The sequence below is a fragment of the Protopterus annectens genome, chromosome 9.part0, assembly GCF_019279795.1.
Source record: "Protopterus annectens isolate FY-2018-M chromosome 9.part0, PAN1.0, whole genome shotgun sequence".
In the NCBI taxonomy this organism is placed as follows: Eukaryota; Metazoa; Chordata; order Ceratodontiformes; family Protopteridae; genus Protopterus; species Protopterus annectens.
In genome coordinates, this window is record NC_056743.1 from 1052521032 (window position 1) to 1052546394 (window position 25363).

Consider the following 25363-nt stretch of genomic DNA (forward strand, 5'->3'; position numbering starts at 1 on the left):
TATATATATATATATATATATATATATACATATTCACACGCATACAGATGTACATATACTTTCACATGCACACACATAAATATATATATATATATATATATATATATATATATATATATATATATATATTTATTAGAACTGCCTTGAAGACTAAGATATGTCATTTTTCAGTGCCTGACTAAAGTGCTCTTTTGAATCTAAAATGAATTATGCTTTGAGTGCTCAGGACCTACTGAATGACATGCATGACCAAGCATTATGTGAATACAGTAGAATGTAAGCCCTAAAGATGTCTGTCAGTTTAAGGAACTAGCATGTGGGGGCAACAGAACGGATGGAAATTGCCTTGGAACTACAGTTTTGAATGCTTAGCAAACCCTATAATGTACCTACTTTGAATGGACGACTGTCTACATGCACAGAATGAAGCCAATGCAAACTATTAAAAAAGTAGTTAAGCAGACATTACTGGTAAGTTTTACAGTTGTAAAAAGCTATATGGAAGCAACCTTCATGCATGATTAGATCACAAAGACCTACACCAAACATCTGCAAAGTGTATTTTCAGTTATCCATAGCAAATGAGCTTACTAGCAACTTGCTAAGTTACGTACTGTTCAGTTTTGGATGTATATTCAGGATTTTGGCAAAAAGCAGTGGTTGAGAGATGTTTAAAGCTATGTACTGTAATACTCAAGCATGGGAGAGAGAGTGCAGAGACTGCCTTTTGATACAAACTGTATTGCTTAAAGCATTCCATGGTAATGTGGTACACTTACCTAAAGACTGTGACATGGTTATTTGAAACCCTAGCAGAACTGCTTGCTTAGTACCACATAGGAGCAATATGAATATTTAAGAAGAGTACTAACACTACGGTGGTGGTGCTGTGGTAGCATTGACGCCTCACAGTTAGACGTTGCCCATTCAATGCTCAGTTAGAGCGTCTTCTGTGGCAACATGCGTGAATGGGCATTCCTTCGTTGAAGGTTGTGCATTAGACCCAGCAAGCCAGCACATAAAACTCTACTGCCAATCATTAGCGGACCGGAGTTCCGCTGTGGCGGCCCCTAACCAGGAAAAGCCGAAAGACACAGACAAACAAACAAACAAACTACTCCTAGTTAGATAAAGAAATTTAAAGTTCAAAAGGCAAAAGTGTAAAATATGTCTGCACAATATTAAAGACCTTGGACCACATAATGGGAAGTCCCACATATGGCTTTTACACATTGTGTCTCATATACTGTCTGTACAATAGCATTATGAGCTGCAATCTACATATTTTTGACTGAAGTAAAGTACTTCCTTTTTTACATTCTTGTACACTAAGCCTCAACTATCACACCTGCTGAGACATCTCAAGATTGTCCACATAATATGACATCATATTGCCTTTCCATGCTTGTGTGTTCTCGCTCCATTGACTCATCACCATAAATCAGTGACTGTATCAAAACAGAGTGTTAATACATCTTTTCAGTGAAATCCCATATTTTTTGTTAATCACATACTGGTAAACAGATATGCATGGTCTTTTTCAATATTCAACAAAAAGCTGTAGCTCTATCTTTTACTTTTGAAAAGAATATAAATGTCTTCATTCCAGGTACCTCACACCACTTAACTCACTGACTCAGCCAGAGCTGTCACATTTCTTGTAATTAGTGTCTGTGTTTCTCATTCATTTGTGCAACTTAGTCAACGAAGTCGCTGCCATTGGCATGAAATACTGAAGCAAATTCCACATCAATAAAGCAGAATCACAAGGAAATCAGTATGCAGTCAATGTGGAATCAGCTACAGAAGGGAAGCCAGGGTGGAGAACTAATTACACTGGCCTTCCGTTATAACAGGACTTTTAAGGGTCATTGTAAATAAAAAAGAAGCACACTGTTGACAACAATGGGTCAGTTGCATGAAACTGTCCTTTAGTATGTGATCCCTGTGAAACAGATAAGGAACGCACTGGCTGAAATCTTCAGATGCTTAACTGCTACACCAAACAATACAGATGCTCATGAATGGGAAGCCATTAAGTGCAACTGAAGGCATGGCTAAAGGAGTATTCAGACAATAGTTCTGTATCATGACAGCTATATTGAAGCTGCATATTGTATTTCTAACTATGGTGCCAGGAATTTAAATGACTGTAGGTTCTACCTCCACGCCTGGCACTTGGGTACAATGTTGTAGCATTGACTTTGCAGTGCCACATGATGGCAGCACTGTACTCCCAACATGATGTTAAACAAGTGTCCTACTTAAATGAGTTGTTGGTAGTTCAAATAGATCCCGGATGAACTTACATGATATCAGAAGGAACATAAAGAATACATAAAATAAACCTAAGAAATATTTTGAGATGATCTCATTCATGAGCCATACCACTGTATTTCTGCCATTGCTTAAATAAGCACTAAGAATAAAAAAAAATGCAGTCATTATATAATTTAAACGAAGCAGGAATCAAGCCATACCACTGTGTTTCTGCTATGGCTTAAATAAGCACTATGAATAAAAAGAAATGCAGACATTATAAAATAATTTAAATGAAGCAGGAATTGATAACTTTACTACTTAAAAGCCTATTTCTTTAACGCTCTTCTACTATCCCAAGAAACAAATAAACAGTCAATATGTTGGAATAGTTCCAGAATGAGATGGACTAGGTAGTTTTATATATAAATAAATATATATATATATATATATATATATATATATATATATATATATCGGAAAACTGCACTTCTGTGTTGAGCTTACAGAATTAAGTGAGTGAGGTTAAGCTTGGATGCTGCACAGCTTCCATCCCCAAACTCTCATTTCAACCTAAAGAGCATATCAAGAGACTTAAAAGCTATTGTTTCAAGCTGAAGTATCATTAGTCATGAAACCTCTATTTTTTGTGAAGTAATAAAAAGCTGATTTATGGATCAAACATTAAAAAAGCCTAGATATCATCTTTCAGTTGGAACGGAGAATATAAAAAGCAATTGAGCTAAAGTACTTATAGGACAGCATCAGAAAGCAGCTGCTGTTTAAAAGATTGTTCTCACTGGCGTCCTTTAATTCTCACTGCTGACCCAGATTGCTTCTCCAAGTACCTCTAGCATGCTGAATTCCTTGTAAAGAAAAACATTTCTTCAGCTGTATTTAAGTCTAAAGCATGCAAGTCACGATTTTCAATGTGCTTAAACAGTTCCATTTGGCTAAAGCAGTAAGTAATATTATTACTAATGTCATTAACTGAAAGTGGTTCATTGCCAAACAGAAGTTGCACACAACATCACAGAAGCTGTAATGTCATAAATAAAGTTTAGACATTAATGAAGGAATAAACATTACTGCAAGTGGACTTGCTATGACTAACAGAAGAGTGTGTTCCCATATTGTAAATCCCCAAGACTAAAATGGCAAAGAACAATTATTTGGTAATACAATGGGATAAGCACAATCAATTCATGCAGAAGGCTTTACTCCCAGTAACCCTTCTATATGAAACAGCACTAGAATCACAGAGGATAACTAACCCTGCTAAACAACATAAACACAATTAAACATCGTGGACCTCCTAAAGATGCTGTCTCACAACACAGTGCCATTCCAACATTGTAGATACACAAACGCAAAGACTGTACACTCCCTCATAACATACTGAGCATTAAACAGTAATGAGGTGTTATATAGCTCCATTCCTCCTACTTATGCATTATTTTTAAATTTTTTTTCCACATTATTCAATGTGCAAAAAAGTACAGTTTTGTACCTACCATAAATGTAGATGTTCGAGTGCTAATACAGCTGCAGTCATAACAGATGGGTTTTCCTGCCGTCAGGCGGGTCCTCAGTCGGCCGAATTCCAAAGTCTAGGTCCGGCGTCGGATGTCGTCGCTTCTTCCCTGACGTCAGTGCGACAGGGGTATAAAAGAACCAGTTGACGCCATTTTCTTCAGTTTTTCTTGCCCCAGATGTCAGGTGCCCCCAGAAGGGAGGCAAAACATAAATTTATGTAATAATGCAATGCAATATAATCAAAAAACAGTAGTTGCAAGCAAATACACCATAAAAGAATACCCCAATCAGGTTGTATGAGGAGGTGTTAGCCATTAGGCCTGTCCCAAGAGGGGAAGGAGGGAGGGAAACCTGGACTGCAGCTTTATTAGCACTCGAACATCTACATTTATGGTAGGTACAAAACTGTACTATGTTCATCATGCATACAGCTGCAGCCATAACAGATAGGTTGAATCCCAAAGCTAAAAAAGGGGTGGTAGGCACTAAGAGGAACTAGAAGGAGCCAGGATGCCTTGCAAGGCTGCAGTGGCAAAGCCCGCTCTAGATTTGAAGTATAATGGTAGGTGATAGTGCTTGGAGAAGGTATGTACAGAACTCCAAGTGGTTGCTTCCAAAATATCTTTGGTAGGAACCCCCCTGTAGAGGTAGCTGTGGCCCTTGTGGAGTGAGATCTGATGCCTGTAGGTACAGTCTTACCATGAAAAGAGTAACAAAAGCTTATGCAGTGGGATATCCATCTTGAGATTGCCTGTTTGGAAATAGGCTTCCCTTGAGCACCTGTAGCATAGGACACAAAGAGTTGCTCTGATTTTCTGAAAGGCTTTGTTCTGTCCAAATAATAATGAAGCTGTCTGTGAATGTCCAAGGAATGTAGTAGTCTCTCCCCTTTGTTTTGTGGATTAGGGTAAAAGGTAGGTAGGTGGATAGCCTGATTCAAGGCTACCCTGGATACTACCTTTGGCATAAATGAAGGGTTGGTTCATAAGGAAACTCTGTCCTGATGGAAAATGAAGAAAGGCTGTGCAGCCATGAAGGCTTGCAGTTCCAAAACCCTGCGTGCTGAGGTGATAGTCAGAAGGAAGGCTGTTTTCCATGACAAATATTGCAGTTCTGTTGAAGCAGCAGGCTCAAAGGGAGGCAGGGTCAATTTTTCCAGGATGAAATTGAGGTCCCAAGCAGGTACTGGTTGCTTCCTTGGGGGTTTTATATTCTTAGCCCCTCTGAGGAACTGTCTTAAAAGAGGGTGAGAGAATAAAGGAGGATCAGTGTTGTATTCTGCAGAAATGGCTGAGGCATGGATTTTGATGGAGGAGAATGAAAGTCCACTGCTTAGCATCTCAGCTAGGTACTGTAATATCTGAGGTAGATTCAGTATTCCAGGATTCTGACCCTTTTTCTGATTCCAGGCACAAAACCGTTTCCATTTTGCGGAGTAGGCTTTTCTAGTAGAAGCCCTTCTGGCCTCCAAAATGACATCCTGCACCTCCTTGGAGAGTAGGGTCTGTTGTGAATTTAAGGAATCCTCCATGCGGCTAGATTGAGTATTTTCAGCTGACTGTGAAGAGTTTTGAAGTTGTGCTGAGTCAGTAGAAGAGGCATTAGAGGCAGGATCCATGGTGGGGAATGTGTCAGGCTCCTCAGGAGTGGGTACCAGTGTTGACTTGGTCAGTCTGGAGCAATGAGAATCATCTTTGGTCTGTCTGCTCTGCTTTTAATAGAACCTTGGGCAGCAGAGGAAGAGGTGGAAAGGCATAGACTGTCATTGTTGTCCAACTGAAAGAGAGTGCGTCCACTTTCCAGGCCTGTGGATGAAAGGTCCTTGAGCAGAATTTTGTCAATTGGTAATTTCTGTGGGTGGCAAAGAAATCTATGTCTGGCCTTCCCCATGCTTGAATTATTTTTGTAAAATCTTGAGGATGCAACTTCCATTCGTGTGGATCTGTCATATTTCTGCTTAGGTTGTCTGCCAGCGTGTTTTCCTTGCCTGGCAGGAACTGTGCTTGAAGTTGGATTTGTAATTCCAGAGCCATGTTCCAAAGAGACATGGCTAGCCTGCATAGGGGATATGAATGGGTTCCTCCCTGTTTGTTTATGTACCACATCACTGTGGTGTTGTCTGTCCTTATCAATAGTTGGCCTGGATGCAGTAGGTCTTTGAAAGCCATAATAGCATTTATTACTGCTAGCATTTCCTTTTGATTGATGTGTAGGTGCTTTTCTTTTTGGGACCATTTACCCTGAATGCACTGATCTGTCATGTGCGCCCCCCAGGTGTAGTCTGAGGCGTCTGTTGTGATGACTTGAGTTGCCTGAGGCTTGCAGAATGGGAGACCTATGTTTCTTTGGCATGCTTGAGCCCACCACAGAAATTCCTTTTGAAGACATGGAATCAGTGGTATAATTGTTTCCAAACTGTGGCTGTGTTGAGACCATAAGTTTTTTAGGTACCATTGAAGTTTCCTCATATGCAGCTTTGCACATGGGATTAGCAGGATGCAAGATGCCATGAATCCCAGAGCCTGCAGGATTTTCCTTGCAGTCAGCCTGGTGTAGGTTGCCAGTTTTCTGAAGTATTGAGTTAGTTGCCCTTGTTTCTCTGGCATGAGGTAGGCCATCTGGGTGTTTGTATTCAAGCTGGCACCCAGGAAAATTATTGTTTGAGAGGGTATTAGTTTTGATTTCTTTTTGTTGACTGTGTATCCCAGAGAATTCAACAACATTATTACAAACGCCAGGTGTTTCAGAAGCATGTGCTTGCTGTCCGCTTGGATCAGGCAGTCGTCCAAATATGCGTATATTTGTATCCCTTGAAGTCTGCAGAAGACAATTACTAATGCCAGGCATTTCGTGAACACTCTGGGCGCAGTAGATAAGCCAAAGGGCAATGCAGAGAATTGATAATGGGTTGAACCTGCAAGAAATCTGAGGTATCTTCTGCAATCTTGTCTGATTGGGACATGCAGGTATGCCTCCTTGAGGTCCAATGTTACCAGCCAAGACTCCCTGCCCAGCATGGGAAGAAGCTGCTGTAATGTGAGCATCTTGAATTTTGGTACGAGTAAATATGTGTTTAGGATGGATAGGTCCAAAATAGGTCTCCAATCTTTGCCCTTCCTTGGTACCAGGAATAGTCTATAATAAAAACCTTGACCCTTTTCTTGTGCAGGTACCTCTTGAATAGCTTTCATGTCCATGAGATCTGAAATTTGTTTTTGTGCCTTTGCCCTTTGATTGTGTGGCAGGTTTGGCATGCCTCTCATTTTTGGAAGGGTGTGAAAGTGGAATCTGTAGCCTCTGTCTATAATGTCCAGGATCCATTTATCTTTTGTGACAATATGCCAATTTTTCGAAAATAACGCCAGTTTTCCGCCTAAAGGTGCTGCCAATTGAGCCTTGCTTGGCATGCAAAGGGGAAAGTCATTGGTTCTGCTTTCTGAATGGCTGTGACCTATCCTCACCACCTCTTGGTGTAGGTGCTTGCCATTGTCTGCCTCTAAATGATCCTTGAGATTGCCCTCTACCTCTCGGGTGCCTGTATCTACCTCTTTGAGGTCTGTCCATTGCTGGAAAGGACCAATTTTTTGAAGGCCAATTTCTACTGAAATGTGGAGGTTGTACCTGTAGGAAATCTTTCACTGTTTGCATTGATTTTGCCTTTTCCTCCATTTTCTTTAACACCTCCTCAGCTTTAACACCAAACAATACATCTTTTTGAAGAGGTGCATCTAGTAATTTAGCTTTGACATGATCTGGTAAGGTTTGCTCTTTGAGCCAAGCGTGTCTACGTATGACTGATCCTGTAACAGCAGCTCTACATGAGGCCTCTAAAGCATCAAAACCACATTGCAAGGTATGTTTACCCACTTGCTCTGCACTATGCAACAAATCCTGCAACTCTTTCAAATCTGGTTGTTCAGGTTGTGACATTTTGCTTTTCAACTGAGATAATAAAAACTGTTGGTACTTTAACATATAGAACTGACAGTTTAATGCCCTCATGGTTAAGGTGGCCGAGGTGTATACCTTTTCCCCCCACCTTTCTAAAGCTCTGGAATCTCTCTCTCTGAAGGTAATGGATTTTTGGCAGTGGAGGCCTTAATTCCCTTGGGACCCTGTGAAATAGTTTCTGGGTCAGCCGCATGGCTTTTGTATAGAAATTGGTGTGAATCAGGAACCCGGTAATACCTGTCAGGCTTGACTGGAGCTGGAGGTAAGGAATCTGGGTTAATGCTGGCCTCTGAATACACATCATCTAGTATGTCTAAGACAGGAGGGATAGCCAGAGGCCTGTGCTGAAGGAGCAAGAGGAAATCCCTGAGCCTTTTCTTGGAGTCTGAGTAATCTTGGCCTTCCCAGTGGAAGTGTTCCCTCAAGGTATGCAAGGTTTCCCCAAAAGAGAAGTCCTCAGGGGGGGGAGACAGAGGGAATGGACTCCTCTGCATCAGAATCTTCAAGAGGGGAGTAAAATTTCTGAAGTAATGGAGGCCTGTTCCGAGGAAGGGTATTCTTCCTCCACTCTGGGCCTTTTGTCCGAGGGGGGTTGAGAACCCCTGATAAGAGTAATCAAATCCTCAGCCATTTTGAGCATCTGCTTTTTAGGCATGGGGCCTTGAGAGGGTCCCTGTGGAGCTTGTCTTTTAGTATGCATGGCTGCTTTAGATTTAGTGAAAGCCTTAATGGAAAAAGAAGAAGAAGGCCTGAGGACACATTGAGAGGTGGCAGGCCTGTCTAAACTCTGAGTTTCCCCGCCAAGAGTGGCTTCAGTATCTGTAGTCGGAGTGTGGGCCGAAGAGCCTGTGACCTCGGGCACAGAAGACACCACTAATGAAGTGTCATCGGTAGTCAGGGGCTGTGTAGGTGCCTCGCTGAGAACCGGAGCACCTGTAGTCGGCTTTAGCATGGTGTCGGTAGAAGTTGCAGACCTCGTATGTCAGTCCTTATCTTTTGTAATTAAACTTTTTGGCAAAATAGTGTTGGGCGAACTCCACCCGACGCTTAATAGTGCGTCTGTTGAATGTAGCACAAAAACGACAGGCCGTGACGTCGTGGTCTGGGCCTAAGCAAGGAATGCAGAGGGAATGGAAATCCTTATGCGGTATTTGCTTCCGACATGAAATGCAATTATTAACTTTGTCTGACATCGGTCTGAGGCAAGAAAAGTTTCCCCAACAGGGTACTTAGCTTTCAAGAAGACTTCGGTTGAAAAATATTCGTAATCTCAGGAGCTGGCCGACCGGCACTTGTGAACTGCTTCTGCTTCGGGCACCGCGCAGCAAGAAAGACTGAAGAAAATGGCGTTGACTGGTTGTTTTATACCCCTGTTGCACTGACGTCAGGGAAGAAGTGACGACATCTGACGCCGGACCAAGACTTTGGAATTCGGCCGACCGAGGAACCGCCTGACGGCAGGAAAACCCATCTGTTATGACTGCAGCTGTATGCACGATGAACATTGGCAAATGGTCCACCAGAGAGCAGAACTATACAAGGACAGCTCATACCAGTTACATGCAAAAAAAAAAAAAAAAATTGCAGAATATTTAAAATAGAAACCGGCATAAACAACAAGTTCCACAAAAATGAAATAATTGCATTTAACATAAAAATCCAGGTCCTGGTTTGGCTAAGTCCATGATAAACATCTCCAGGATACTATCCAGTCCATGAATTTTTTTCATGAATTTGGGAAAAGGTATGTCTACATTTAAATACTTGGTCATTTGTATAGAAAAACTGATCTTGTTGAGGAACCCTCTTGCAGATTAGTCCACTGAGTTGTTAAATAAAGCCATACTAAAGTAGGTAGTGCTGTAAACAATAATGTGTCATCTTTACTTGAAAAGTCCGACCCCAAATTTAAGATCAAGTGCTGCGGGACAAACATCAGCTAATACCGACATTAGCATAAGAATGATAAGAGCAAAAAGAGTTTCCACTTTCAAAGAAGCTGAATACCTCTACAGCTCCAAGATGAAAATTTAAATACGGACCAAGAAATGCAAATCTACAATATACTTGTTTAAAGTGAACTGCAATAAAATGGTAAAACTTACAATCTTCAAGGAAAATGCCTGAATAAATACAACTGTGTCGCAGAAGGCTATCTTGAAGGACCAACAAAGAATAAGCAATACTGAACCTACTTTGGACGCATCTTAGACCTAACCCGTTATAGCAATGTATGCTTCACAACAGAGTTAATACATCCACAATGGAATACAACGACTATTAGCACAATCTGAAAACCATCCACACTCACTGACCCTGCATTGAAGGCACCAAGCAGAAACAAGGTGCCTGCTCTTGTCTCACAAACAAACTTATATGATGAAGTTCACTGGACATACACGATCTGAGGATACTGATACTACAGTCAGATGTGAGGAAGGGACTATAACAGGAAAAATCTAGTTAAGACAAGACTGATATTATAGTCGGCCCATACATAGTGATGATCGTCAACTTTTACAAACAAATAATTTCAGCATAGGCCTACATAGAGAAGGAAAAATACTGAAAACAGCAACCTTATGCCAAAGAGTCCACAGCTGTAAAATGAGCAGAGGACGAAATCTACAAACAGCAATAATAGTGACCTGAAACAATGAATGCTACATGAAGCAGAGGGAGCATGTAAGAGAGGATGAAAATGAACAGACAGTAGGGTAGCCAGTTCTGAATTAAAATTTATCACTACTCCTGCCAGCTTATTTATTTATAAAGGTAAACTTTCAGAATAGCCCTGTATACTGAGATAACAGGAATGAAAAGTTGTAATTTTATACCAAGAAGTAAAATATCCAGAGTAACAAATTAATTTAAGATTGAAATACAATAACAGCAATTATAGTGGCCTACATTAAATCTGCATGCACCAGAAGGTGCATGGGAAAGAGATGAGATATAGTCCATTTTTAAAAATAAACAGTACCATACACAGTTTCTAAGCAAAGGCCTTTCTCTATGTTTGTGTGACTTTGTGTGTTTCTAGTAAGACCTTAGTAACAGAGGAGTATAAAGCAACTTGTCTGATAAAGAGGAATAAATTTATTATAAAACATGTCAGTACTGTGCTTAAATTAGGGCTTGCTGCAAAAAAAAAAAAAAAAAAAAAAAGAGAATGTGAAAAAAAGGGTGGGCAAAAGGAATTTTAATTAATCTATAAAATCAAAAATACCAATAAAAGAAGAATTTTAATTAATTTATAAGATCAAAAATAACAATAAAAGAGAACTCACAAGATCACCCCTGCTGGAGCAGAGCCATAAAAGAATATCAAAGTACAAAAGCATATCAAGCTTCCAGCTCAGCCTGCAAGAAGGGCCAATGTTCTAATATTAAAAATGAAGCTGTGGTTAAAACACTAAGCATGATTTACCATTAAATCATTTTTAAACTTTAAATCAGAACAATGAAAAGCTACAATGAGCTAAAATGTGATTTTCTGTTTTTTTCTCCTATTTGTTCTAAACAAAACTTCAAGGGAAGCATGGCTTTCACTCATGCTAGAAATGCTGACAGCTTAATGCTTATGAGCTAAGTATGGATGCTGCAGAGGCAGAATGTGAACACCTAGCTGCAAGCTAAGAAACTGATAGGATCTGGACAGCAGGTGTAGCAAAAGTAAATGAATCTGTAACAAAGTAGCACATTTAAAAAGAATTTACAAACTAGTAGCTAACTTATGCTGTACAAATGGTAAGGGGTATGGGGCAACAGGAGCGAGTGAAAAAAGAAAGCAACAGTTTTAAGTGTATTGTGAATACTAAATTATAGTTTAACACATGAAACATATGCAACTGTTCAGGCACCATTCCCAGATAATTAAGACATCTTAAATTGGAAAAAGGCTAAAGGTATAAAAGTGAATTACACAGTAACATCATTAAGTTGAAACAAGGCTAATTAAAACTGGTGAGACTACTTACATGACCTAATGATGAAAATATCTTTAAGGAATTTCAATAATTTGATTAGCAGCACAGTAAGAAGTAGCAGAACTGCAGCAAGCAAATAGTTTAGAAGGTGAAAAAGACTGAAAAGGGTTTACTAACTGTATAGACAAATAGTTATACAAAATAGTTTCTTCAGGATTGAATGCAAAAAGTGGATCAAAAATATTTTCTTTTTTATATGCAATCAGACATTTTATATTTACAACTTTTCCAAGAAAAAAGTCAGTTTAGCTAGAAAGACTATCTGAAAATAAATGTTCCACTTAATCAAGAAGTGGAAAAAAGGAGACATAGCCTTCTTGCTAATGTATATTCCATAGGACTTTCTGCAAAGAACTTCATCTGACAATTTTACAAGTGCATATGGCTTATTCTTGGCGGTTTTTCAGATTTCAGCTGTAGTCTGAACATTTAATAATTGATGTAAATTAGCCTAGAAAAATCAGAAGAAACCTTTGTGTAAAGTGAATGCCCTGTGTTTGCCTTTTTTATTATGAAGGATTCTTTTGTCTATGATTCCTCAGAAATTTGGAAGAAAATGTCTCAAATAATATCTACTAGGTTGGCAGAGTCACAGTTTGCAGGCAGTCCCCTTAGGGTAATATTATGTCTACTTCTTGACTTTAAATCAGTCAGTTTTCGTTTCAAAGATCCAAATTCTCTGGAATGCAATTCAGTTTTAGATATTGCATTAAAATACTGTCTCTGCATTCTGAAATCATTCTCTAAGACTCCACAGTCCTAATAATTAATTCAGATTAGTAGTATTAACATTCATGGTGGTAGCCAGGCATACTCGTTTTACTCTACTGAGTATAATTTTCTTTGTATCATTCAGAAACATTGTAGCTTTTTCATGCTATACTATGTCAACAATGTCAAAAGTGATGCTTCTATCAACAGGTACATAACTTGCTCACAGTGAGGATTGTTAATCTAAAACTGTGTAAATTTATTAACTGTTGGGGGGTGGGCAACATTTTGAAAGATGTGTCCATTTTTAAAATGCCATGTGCATTGTGTGTAAAAATGGACTTTTCTGGTTATACCCTTACTAACATTATGGAGTTTTGTAAACATTTTCTATGCATTTTTTTCCTGGATTTTCTTCCCGGTTACCTACAAAACATTAGCCCACCTTGACAAATTGGTACACTCATTCTCTTTCCACCAAAAGTAACAGCAAACCAAGACAGGCTATCATTTTTTTCCTAATTTCAACCCTAATCTCAAGGCACATACCCAGTAACACTCTTCAGGATTCCAGTTGCAATGGGTGTCAACAAAGCTGTGTCACTCACTTTTGCAAGTCACATGCCTCATCAAGACGTCCCTGTACCCACAGGAGCCAGCATTCTACTGTGGCTGATGGTCTGCAAGGGTACTTTACCATTGGACTGACTGGGCACCACAAGCATGTTCCACTTTGCCTTGAAGAGAAGACTGTCAATGATTTTGTATCACTTCTCCCTTTCCCATGCCAGTTCCAGCAGGCCCTGACCCACTAACTGAACTCAGTTTGTCTGAGTCGTAGACGGCACTTTACCTCTCTAAGCCTATGGAGCTGGCTCTATCAAGAGCTAACTGCAATGGTGCAATGCCTTTTTCAGTTCAGTGAGGGGATTTTATTTATTTATTTGTTTTCCAGGATAGTCCACCTGAGTCAACAGAATCCATTTTCAGAGGAGGCCTGGGGAGAAAAGCTCAACAGTAATAGACAATGTACATAATGCATTGCTATAAATTTGATTTGTACAGTAGGTTGGAAATTAACAGTGGGGAGACAAGAAGAAACATACATCCAACATTATAACATCACATGCACAGCAATACAGTCAGAAACATTCAGGGGTATACATAAAACAAATCTTATTATCAAAAATATTAGAGGATACGTAACGTACATTCCTTCATATGGTGATAACAGTTATTCTGCAGGCTTTCCTGATGATTTGAAAGCAGAAATATGCTGTAGATCTGCCATTACATTGTAAGAGACAAGAGAATGGGATGAGATTGGCTGAAAGGTCAGCAGAACTAACACAAAATAGACTGTGTCCTTCAGCGAGAGGAAATGTAAAGAATAAAAAAAAAGACAAAGATGATGAGGGTGAAAATGTAATGTTAGGCCAGAGCTTAGCACACGCATAGCCATATATTATTTACATGTTGTTTTACAGAGGATTTGAAGGCTTCTAGGTTAGTAACTGCCCTTGTGGTTAGGGGTAGAGAATTCCAGATTTTAGCTACAGAGTGAGAGTAAAGACTTTGTCCTGGTGCTTTAGAGGGATTGAAAGAGCTAGGAGCTGTTTGTCTTCAGACTTTAGGGTTCTGCTAGGGATGTAAGGATTCACTACATGACTAAGAGCTGGGCATGCTAGGGGTTTGCAAATTATGTTGTGTAGGGCTAAGAGCTGCACATAAAGCAGGTGGTTAGGGAGTTCAAGCCATTGAAGCACATGTAACGCTCTGCAATGATCTGTGTTGGTTTTTGGGTTAGTTGCAACTTGGCCACTATGTTACAGCAACATTGTAATTTAGATCTGATAGTGGACTGTAAATTTGTGAGAAGATGGAAGGGTTTTTGGTGGGAGTGACTCTGGCCGATGTGTTCAGGAAGTGTTTGTTCCTATAGAGGATGCCTAGCTTCTGATGGGTTTTCTTAATGTTATGCTGGATGTGTAGATCAAACTTGAGTTGACTGTCAAAAATGATAATTATTATAAATAATTTTCTCTCCTTTTTTCCTGACATTTTTTGCCTTTTAGGTATAATTTCTTTCCATGGGTTATTAAAAGTGAATGAAATTTTGTTTTTGTACCGTGAATGTTTGTCTTCTCTAACTTAGCTAACCACGAAGATGAAAACACAGTGTGGAAGAATGTTGAAATCTGCAGAAAGCTGAACAAGTAGCAACATATTGTATTAAAATATTGTCACAAGTATTTTTAATCAAAGTAGTAATGGAAGCATAATGTAAATATCCAAGAAATCAGGAGGAGATAGAAAGCTTGCAAAACCATACCCTCACAGGTCAGTCATTATCTTGGAATCTGCTTATTCATTTCCTGCACTACACTAAGCAGCAGACTATAATGGAAAAGTACAGTTGTGTACACTTATCATAAATGTAGATGTTCGAGTGTATTCACTGTTGCAGTTGTCACACTTTGGTTATCTGCCTGCAGGTAGCCCTCAGTCGGCCTGAATACCAGAGACTTAGTATTTCTGCATCAGATGCTGTCACTCCAGGACTGACATCAGGTCATCAGGGGTATAAAAACAGGCAGACGATGCCATTACATCACTTTTTCTTGCCCCAAATGTCAGGAGCCCCCCAAATAGGGAGCTAGGTTATGGTGGGGAAAACACCACCAGTAAAAAGTAAATACCAATACAAATACCCCAGAAGGGGTTAGTAATAGCCATAGGTAGGAGAGTGAGAGAGAACCAGGGGGCTGTTAGGAGGGAAACCAGGACTGCAACAGTGAATACACTCGAACATCTACATTTATGGTAAGTCTACACAACTGTACTACGTTCTTCATGTTTCATTGTTGCAGTCATCACACTTGGGTGGATTCCCAAAGCTGAAGAAGGGTGGAGGCAGTCAAGAAGAATTAGGGCTGGCTAGTATGCCTTACAAGACTGCTGTAGCAAATCCTGCCCTGGATCTGGAAAAGATAAGATGCTTGGTGAAGATGTGTACTGAACTCCAGTTAGCAGCCTCCAGGATGTCCCTGGTAGGGACTCCCCTGAGAAATGCTCTAGAGGTAGATGTTGCCCTAGTGGAATGTGTTCTGACCCCCTGAGGGATGCAGTGTGCTATCCATTTGGAAATAGTTTGTTTTGAAATGGCCTTGTCCTCTGCCCCTGTTGCAAAGCTGACTAGTAGCTGGTCAGATTTTCTGAAGGGCTTAGTCCTATCAAGGTAGAATCTGAACTGGCTGTGCACATCCAAGGAGTGCAGGATCCTTTCCCCTTTATTTTGAGGATTAAGAAAGAAGGTTGTCAAATGGATGGATTGATTGAGATCCACACTGGACACCACTTTAGGTATAAAGGAAGGGTTAGTCCTGAGGCAAACCGTATCCACATGGAAAATAATGAAGGGTTCCACAGCCATCGGTGCTTGTAGCTCAGACACTCCTCTAGCTGAAGTGATGTCTAGAAGCAAGGCTGTTTTCCAGGAGAGGAATTTTAACTCTGCTGATGCAGCAGGTTCAAAGGGGGGGGGGGGGTGAGCTTTTCCAGTACAATGTTAAGGTCCCAAGCAGAGGTGGGTGCTCTTCTTGGTGGCCTTAAGTTGTTTGCCCCTCACAGGAACTATTTGATAAGAGGGTGTGAGAAGAGAGGTGGCTCAGTGTTGTAATGAGCAGAAATGGCTGAGGCATGTATCTTAATGGAGGAGAAGGACAGGCCTTTGTGGAGTAGACCTGCTAAGTAATCCAGGATAAGAGGCAGAGAGGGCAGTGTTATCTCCTCTCCTTTAGATTGAATCCATGAGCAGAACCTTTTCCACTTATCAGCATAGGATATTCTTGTACTGGGTCTTCTGGCTTCAAGAATGACGTCCAGCACCTGTTTGCTTAAGGTCGCTGGGGGAGAATTCAAGGAATAAGCCAGGCTGCAAGATTTAGGGTTTGCAGCTGTGGATGCAGAATCTGTCCCTCCTGCTGTGAGAGGAGGGTTGGATTCTGGTGTAGGTGCCAAGGTGGCACCAATGTCAGGCTGCACAGGAGTGGGTACCAGTGCTGGTTTGGCCAGTCTGGGGCAATCAGAATTGTCCTTGGTCTGTCCTGTTTTGTCTTGAGTAATACTCCTGAAAGGAGGGGCAGAGGGGGAAAGGCATAGATTGAGAGCTTTACCCACTGAAAAGATAGGGCATCCACTTTCCAGGCCCTGCTGTGAGGATTCTTGGTGCAGAATTTGCTGAGCTGGTGGTTGTAGGGGGAAACAAAGAGATCCACCTCTGGGGTCCCCCATTTCTGGATCAGAAGGTTGAAGGTGCTGTGCTCCAGTTGCCAGTCGTGTGGGTCTAGGAGATTTCTGCTTAAGTCATCTGCCAGTAAGCTTTGTTTGCCTGGCAGGAATTGAGCTTGCAGATGGACTTGAATGTCCAAGGCCGTGTTCCACAGTGCCACGGCTAGCCTGCAGAGTGGGTAGGAATGGGTTCTCCCCTGCTTGTTGATGTACCACATAACTGTGGTGGTGTCTGTTTTTATTAGCAGTTGTCCTGGAAAGATTAGGCATCTGAAAGCTGTCAGGGCATTCTGTACAGCTAGCATCTCTTTTTGGTTGATGTGTAGATGAATTTGACTTGGGCTCCAGTGGCCCTGAATACATATTCCGTCCATGTGTGCCCCCCAGGCATAGTCTGATGCATCTGTGGTTAGGGTCTGGGTGGCTTGGTGTTGAGTAAATGGCAGTCCCTTGTTGTGGTTGCATGCTTCTGCCCACCAGAGGAACTCTGCCCTTAGGGTATGATAGGAATGACTGTTTCCAGGTCCTGAGAATATTGGCACCAAAGACTTTTTAAGTACCATTGGAGTTTCCTCATATACAGTCTTGCATATGGAATCAGCAGTATACATGAGGCCATGAACCCTAGGGCTTGTAGTATTTTTCTTGCAGATAGCTGGGTTCTGGTGGCCATTTGTTTGAAGTAGTCTGTCAGATAGACTTGTTTTTCTGAAGTGAGGAATGCCATCTGGGTGTCCAAGCTTGATCCCAGGAATACAATCTTTTGACTGTGTACCAGTTTTGATTTCTTTTCATTGATGGTGTACCCCAAGGAAGTGAGAAGATTTTTCACAAATGTCAGGTGCTGCAGCAGCAATTCCTGACTGTACGCCTGAATCAGGCAGTCGTCCAAGTATGGATACATTTGGATATTTCTCTGCCTACAGTATGCAATGGCTGGAGCCAGGCATTTTGTGAATACTCTGGGCCCAGTAGATAAGCCAAAGGGAAGTGCAGAAAACTGATAACGCATAGACCCTGCCCTGAAACGTAGATGCTTCATGCATGATTCCCTTATGGGAATATGCAGATAGGCTTCTTTTAAGTCTAGGGTGACTAACCAGGCATCCTTGGCTAGCATAAGAAGAAGCTGTTGCAGGGTAAGCATTTTGAATTTTGGTACCACCAGGAAGGTGTTGAGAATGGAAAGATCCAGGATTGGGTGCCAAGAGCCCTCTTTCCTGGGTACCAGGAAGAGTTTGGAGTGGAATCCTTGACCCCTCTGTTCTACTGGAACAGGCTGAATAGCTCTGATACTGAGTAGGGAAAGTACTTGGTTTTGAGCCTTTGCCCACTGGTTTGGAAGAAGGTCTGGAAACTCGCTTGGGGTTGGCAGTGAATGGAAATAAAATTTGTACCCCTGGGATACAATGTTGAGGACCCACTGGTCCTGAGTGATGGACATCCAGTTTTTTGCATGAAGAGCAAGTTTTCCTCCTAAGGGCACAAGCAATTGTGCAGGGCTGGGGAGTGGAATAAAGAAGTCATTGTGAGCTTTTTCCGTAATGAGGTGGCTTACCACTCCCTGCTTTAGAAGTGGGGGCACTCCACTGCTTAGATCTCTGCATACCCTGAGACTGAGGTCTGGGTGGTCTGTTTCCCCTGGGTCTGGTTTGAGAAGGCCTGGAGGGGGCTGGAAAGGACCAGTGTTTGGAACGGCAATGCCTACTGAATCTAGGGGTTGCACTTGTAAGAATTCTTTAACAGTCTGCATAGACTTAGCTTTTTCTTCCATCTTTTTAAGAATCTCGTCTGCTTTGGTGCCAAACAAACAGTCCTTATTCAAAGGGGCGTCTAGTAACTTTGATTTGCCATGGTCTGGCAAGGTCTGCTCCTTCAGCCAAGCATGTCTTCTTAGTACAGAGCCAATGACAGCTGCCCGGCAAGATGCTTCTAGGGCATCAAAGCCACACTGCAAAGTATGCTTGCTGACATGGCTTGCAGAGTGCATAAGCTCCTGCAATTCTTTATTTTCTGCACAGTCTGAAAAGGTTGCCACTTTTTATTTAATAAGTTCCATAATATGTTGCTGGTACTTCAGCATGTGAAACTGACAATTCAATGCCCTAATAGCAAGATTTGCAGAAGTATATACCTTCTTACTCCATCTGTCCAAAGCTCTGGAATCCCTGTCCGAAGGGGTGGGATTCTTGGCTGTAGTAGCCTTGATACCGTTAGGCCCCTGGGAAATGATCTCTGGGTCAGCAGTAGGATTCTTGAAAAGAAATTTGTGTGTGTCAGGTACTCTGTAGTACCTGTTTGGTTTCCTAGGGGCAGGAGGTAAAGTGTCAGGATTAAGAGTGGATTCCATAAAAACATCATCCACAACATCCAGGACAGGGGGTATTGCTAAGGGCCTGTGTTGAGGCAGCTCTAGAAATTCTCTGAGTCTCTTTTTGGACTGAGGATAGTCTTGGCATTCCCAGTGGAAATGCTCTAGTAAGGTATGCAAGGTTTCACCAAAAGAAAAATCCTCTGGAGGAGAGGCAGAGGGAATGGATTTCTCTGCATCTGAATCCTCATAAGCAGATAACGGCATGTCTTCATAATCAGAAATTTCAGAGTCATCGGACTCCTGGTCTGTAGAAGCTGAAGGGGACTGGACTCTGTCTCTTAGCAGGGGAAGGCTGATTTCCCCTAATCAGCATAATAAGGTCTTCAGCCATTTTAAGCATTTGTTTTTGTGGCGGGTGCATGCGCTTTGATCGTTGGTTTTCTAGGCATAGTGCATACTCTGGGCCTAAGAAACTCGGTAGTTTTGGTTAAAAAAGAAGTCATCGGTTTGAGTCGAACATCGGTTGAGCGAATAACTGCCTCAGAAGCCAGTGCCTGCTCAGCGGCTCCAGACCCATCCAAGGTAGAGGCATCCACAGGTTCCATAGTCGATGAAGAGTCTTGCAGCATACTGGACTCTGAATGGGTCTCAGTAAAGGCCTGCAAATCCACTGAAGCAGGCATCAGGGGCTGCGAAAGTGCATCACTCAGTACCAGCGGACTGGCGACTAGCTTAACGGAAGCATCGTCGGCAGTTTTGGACCTATGCGATCTGTCTCTGTCTTTATCTTTATGTTTTTTTGGAATATCAGTAGTCGGATGGCTTACCGAAGCCATTTCAGAATACAGAGATTGACAGCAAAAGAATTTAGCGACAAAGAGAGCCCAATGAATGGTTTGGGCGTTAAATAAGGCACAAGACCGACAGTGAGGGATGTTGTGGTCTGGGCCTAAACAGGTGACGCAGTAAGAAAGAAAATCTCTGTGAGGTATTTGCTTTCCACAGGTAAGACAATTGTTAACTTTTTCTGACATTGGTTAGAGCAAGAAAAAAGGATCCCCAATGGGCGAAAATTCAGGTAGTGGCCGACTAGCACTTGCAAACTGCTTCTGCTTTGGGCTCCTCGGCAAGAAAGACTGATGTAATGGCGCTGGCTGCCTGTTTTTATACCCCTGATGACCTGACGTCAGTCCTGGAGCAACAGCATCTGGCGCAGAAATACTAAGTCTCTGGTATTTGAGCCGACTGAGGGCTACCTGCAGGCAGATAACCCAGACTGCAACAGTGAAACATGAAGAACTCTCAAGAAAAGTGGAGGTCCAAAGCTATGTTTACATAAACAGAACAGAATATCTTATTGTACTGGGAGTATATACTACATCTTAGCAACCAGAATGCAAGAGACTGTCTGTTTAGATGGCTCTATGTATACAGTAGAATAAAACATCATTTACTTATTTGTTCATTCATTCTTCATCCCATTCTTCAATTTAATCTAGTGCAGAGTCTAAAGACTCATTGGATAGAAGATGAATGGGAGTACACACACACACACACACACACACACACGCACACACGCACACACGCACACACGCACACGGACACACGCACACACGCACACACAAACACACACACCAGATCACTCACTTATTCATTGTCGCTCTCACAAACACATCCAACATAAACCTATGGGCAATTTAGAGGATTGCTAATTTACCTATGGTATGTCTTTGGGATGTGTTATTTTCAGTCAAATGTATTCAGTCATTTGTGATTCAGTCAAAACAACTACACTCACAGTAACCATATACTCTGAACTAGATTTGAGCTTGTAAAATGCAAAACACAAGTGCCTGAGCTGGCTTATACATTCCAGTAAATTCCTGGATGGCTTTCCAGCATCCAAACATCCCATTGCCCAACACAGATCCAAATAGCATTCCCAGCATTAAAACATAAAGAAACAGAGTACATTTTATAGCAGGATGTAAATTACATGCTTTCAAAAAGTGTCATGCTTCTGTGGCAATGCTATAACTGAGTACTGTAGTCTGTGCCATGCAAGCAATGGCAAGACTTGAGCAATGCTCTATAAAAAGCCAATGCATCTGCCACAGAGTGAATAGCCTGTGTTGTAGACTATTAGGGGAGAGAATGCAATACATCTTAAAGGCACGTGACAGATATATTAAATGTATGATATAAATGTATTGTGCTAGCATGGTGCCAGGAATCTTCACAAAATAGAATCTTCTAGGCCATATGCTGTTGTAAATCAAGTACTCTGTCAGTTATGTGATACTCGTCCTAACAGTCTCTCTTTTCTGAATAAGGGTTATTATGCCTCATTTAAGGCAGTGTGACCCAAAAATCAGTAACTCACTCACCGTTGTGTATTTGCCTAGCTGGCAAAGTGATGGGAATGTTTCTTGATGTGCTTTACTAACTTTCTGTATCAGTTCCTCCATCTCTGGTGTCATCTCGTAGCTTTCTGTCACTGGTTCCTCCTTCACTTCTTTTTTTTTCTTATTTCTATCATTTCTTACAGCTGTAGGAAGAAAACAATTTATGTCAGTGATCTAGTTTCCTAGTCAGAAATCCGATTTACACCAGGCCATCTAACCTCTACACGAATTGGCTTACATCACAGGTTCTACAGGCTATGTTAAATGACTAAAACAAACCTCATGTTACGTACAAATACAGTGCATTATTAACAGACAACTTGTTACAGTTTACCTTAATGTCTGTCCCGCAGTAATGTCAGCTGTGTCCTTCAAGACTATAACTTTAATCCTATGGCAGAGCTTTAACACACTTATTGTTTGCTTTGACTCCATCATATACACCAGATTTACACTAAGTTATCAGTTTGTTGGTAGCATGGTCTATCTAAAAATTCTTGTTCCATGGTACACCCTCATGGTAGTGTAAGACTTCTTTTTATTTTTAATTTTATACATTTATTAATGAGTTAAGTCTACTGGATTCAAGTGTACCTTTTCATGCATATGACATGAAAGCACTTTCTGATCAAGTAACTTGCACAGTAGGCAAACGGAGGTTGAAGGAATCAAACCCAGTCCTTCTGACTACAAGAAGCAGCTCATTAATACTTTAAAGCCGTAATCCTCTTCTATAACTGCCAGATGTTTCCTTTTCATATTAGAAGGCTTTTAAAAAGGATATGTCTTATTTGATATCTGGTTGCCTAAGCAGAGCACAAAGGTATTCTGTGACAACAATGGACAGAAAGTCCCCCTTCCTGGATTATGTTGCATTGAATAGTAATCTCCAACACCTGATGTGATTACCCCATTCCAATGTTCCACTTTTTTGACTAGATTTGCTGACTTGTTTCAATAAAAAACAAAAGTTTAAAGTGTTTTTCTCCACTTTACCCCTCCCCAAAATGACCTCAGTTCCTTTCAAACAGAAACTCATCTCTGTCCCCTTGATATCTCTAAGACCCAACTATTAGTTGTTTGACAAAACAACCATCATAAATTATACAGTCTTCTAGAATGTACATAGCTGAATACAGTGCGTATAGCTGACTTCAAGCAAACTGAACCACGTCATGCTTCTATATTTTAATAACGCCCCTTTCCAGACAGAAGTGATGTGCCAAGCATGCCAACAGGATATTAGGATTGTAGCATGGGCTGGAATGTCTCTTGAATGTTTACATGAATGACAAATCTTCCTTACTATCCCTCTAGCTGAGGGGAAATTGCTTCTTCACAAATAATATTCTTATGATCGGTAAAATACATCTTGCAAAACAGATTAAGTCATTTAACCCGAACCATACTGTATGCATTTCTAAGGCAATCAAATTTCTTTGAATATTTTGGGCATATAGGTAGAAAATGACTTCTGAAATGATAAATGTCATCTATATCCTAAGCTTAACTGATGTAATTATGATAATAAATAATAATTAATGACTTTGTTTACCAACAGCCTTTCCAGAAGGTCAAGGCTCTGTATGCATAATTCAATTACGCAATTAGCATTTCATAAAATACAATGTATCTAGCCAAGGCAATAATTAAGCTCATCAGCTAAAATCAAATGATGCTGTCACAGCTATGATTAAAGTCACTGTGACAAGATTTCCCTGAACATAATGCAGTTCCCATCTCCTCGTTCTCCTTTCCTGCTTTGTAAATGGCATTGTGTGCTTTATATGGTTTTCCTGTTTACTTAGCTTTGGATAACAAGGTAGACACACTGTGTAGATAAAGTACCCAACTGCCTGATGGGATTCTCCAGCCTTGACTAACAAAGGAAGTAAATGTGGATGAGATTTTCACTTTTTTTAAAAAAAATAACACAGCTGAGGAACATGTCCTGTAAAGTTGATATAATGTGGGTACAACACAGCACTCTTGACAGTTCACATAATCTGCTCTATTTTGCCTAAAATATATAGTATTAACAATAAAAACAGAGGTTGTTTACAGGACACTACACCTAAATATCAAAATCTTTGCTGGTCTTGATGGCTGCATTATTAAATAATTAGACTTGGAAAAAAGACTAAGAAAGGAAAGTTTACTACTTAAGCCTCCCCCTCACCTGAAAAAATCCTAACTTTGTCTTGAAATGGTAATGTCTACCAGTTTTCAGCCTATCCATAATGATGGTACACCAACAGCTTGATCATAAACACTCCACTGAATGCAGTGACAGGGTAGCAAAGATCTGTAACTTGTCAACAGACAACACTGGTACTGACGATACAGCACAAGCTTAGACGGTACAAGGAGTAATCATGCTTGAGCAAGTATTGTCGAATGACGAATTGGTAGGTGAATTTCAATAATTTCTGTCTTTTCCTAAAAAATCACTAATTATTTTCGGATCTTTTAACATGGGGGGGGGGGGGTAAGGAAATTTGCCCATACTCCTACCTCATCATGTGCAATTTCACACTTAGTACAGTGAGATATAAGGGAGTGTGGGGCCCCTGCAAAAACATTGTTTTTGTTGGATTTTTTTCTGAAGTATATTATTTCAAAAGTCGGGTGTTTACTTTGTAGTGTATTTAATTGCAACAAACCTATCTATGGTCTTTAGCCCTACAACCAAAGTCCATTACTAAATACCACTGTAGCCAATGAAGTTCTACGTGTGCAATTCACATCACCCCTTCAGATCGTTATTTTTGTTCATTCCAGAAACCTGCAGTGTGTGTGTGTGTGTGTGTGTGTGTGTGTGTGTGTGTGTGTGTGTGTGTGTGTGTGTGTGTGTGTGTGTGTGTGTGTGTGTGTGTGTGTGTGTGTCTGATCTTCTGGCCTAGATGTCGAAGGCAAACATAAATGCAATACACATGGACAGTTAAATGAAACCAACCATGCAATGCATCTTTAAGAAGAAACTGAGAACGTGTAGCAAACACATTTAAACACCCCACATACTCTGGGTGAAGGTGAACAGAGATATGATGGAAGCCTGGATCTTGGAGCTCGGACACAGAAGCCTTAATCACTGAGGTACCTACACATAAGAACTGGCAGCTGAGGTCTACAAAGAGCTGAAATTCAAAGACATGCTACCCAAAATAATGCACTGTGCAAGATAAATACCTCCCACTCTGGCCATTTAAAACACACTCAAAGCATCCACCCAGAAATAATGCATCTGTCCTTTTTAATGCAACTGCCATGCTCTCACAAGTTTATAGATAGTGTAATGTAAAAGTAATTAATATTGTTAAGTAATGCTCCTTTTGTTGGAAAAAAATATGTGTTTATTCTTAGGAGTCTTTACACAGATGGTGTGCTACAAAACTAGAGAAAGTGTTTCACATCCTATCATTCTCTGCCTTGTTAAAGCTTCCCTGGCATCTCTAGGCTGCTTGTGGAAACTGTGTCTGCACATTATTTAGTGGACAATTCCTGGTCGTCAGGCACCAAATAAATACAGCCTTAAGGGGGGAAATGTTAGGTGCATAAGAAGATGAAGTTAAGAGAGATGTGCGGGTTAGAGGTAGATAAAAATCTAAAGGTTATAATATGGGGTGGTATGTTCAGGCCTTGACTTTACAGTCCCACACAGCTTGCTTACTGTTTCACTCTGACTTTTTTAAAGAAACAAGGAGCCACTGACTACATGCTGCAGTTATTATGAATATAGTGGGTGCACTATTCCTGTAAGTTTAGTTTTTAAACATCCTGTAAACAGCAGACTAGCTGTCCTGATCTGCCCTAAGACTGAGCTGAATGGAATTCTATCATGGCTGCCACTTATAGAAGCAGCTGTTCACACGGCTCTTCTTACCCACCCACTCTACCCACTCACTCAC

General features: G+C 40.9%; 1 protein-coding gene across 3 annotated transcripts in view; it reads right to left on the reverse strand.

Moving 5' to 3' along the window:
* The window catches only part of RARG (retinoic acid receptor gamma), a 1508256-nt gene that overhangs the window by 38553 nt on the left and 1444340 nt on the right, over nt 1-25363 (reverse strand). For all 3 annotated transcript variants that reach the window (XM_044083859.1, XM_044083858.1, XM_044083861.1), the window contains one exon: nt 21438-21598. In XM_044083859.1, coding sequence (XP_043939794.1) covers nt 21438-21598 — 161 coding nt within the window. The remainder of the gene's footprint in view (nt 1-21437; nt 21599-25363) is intronic.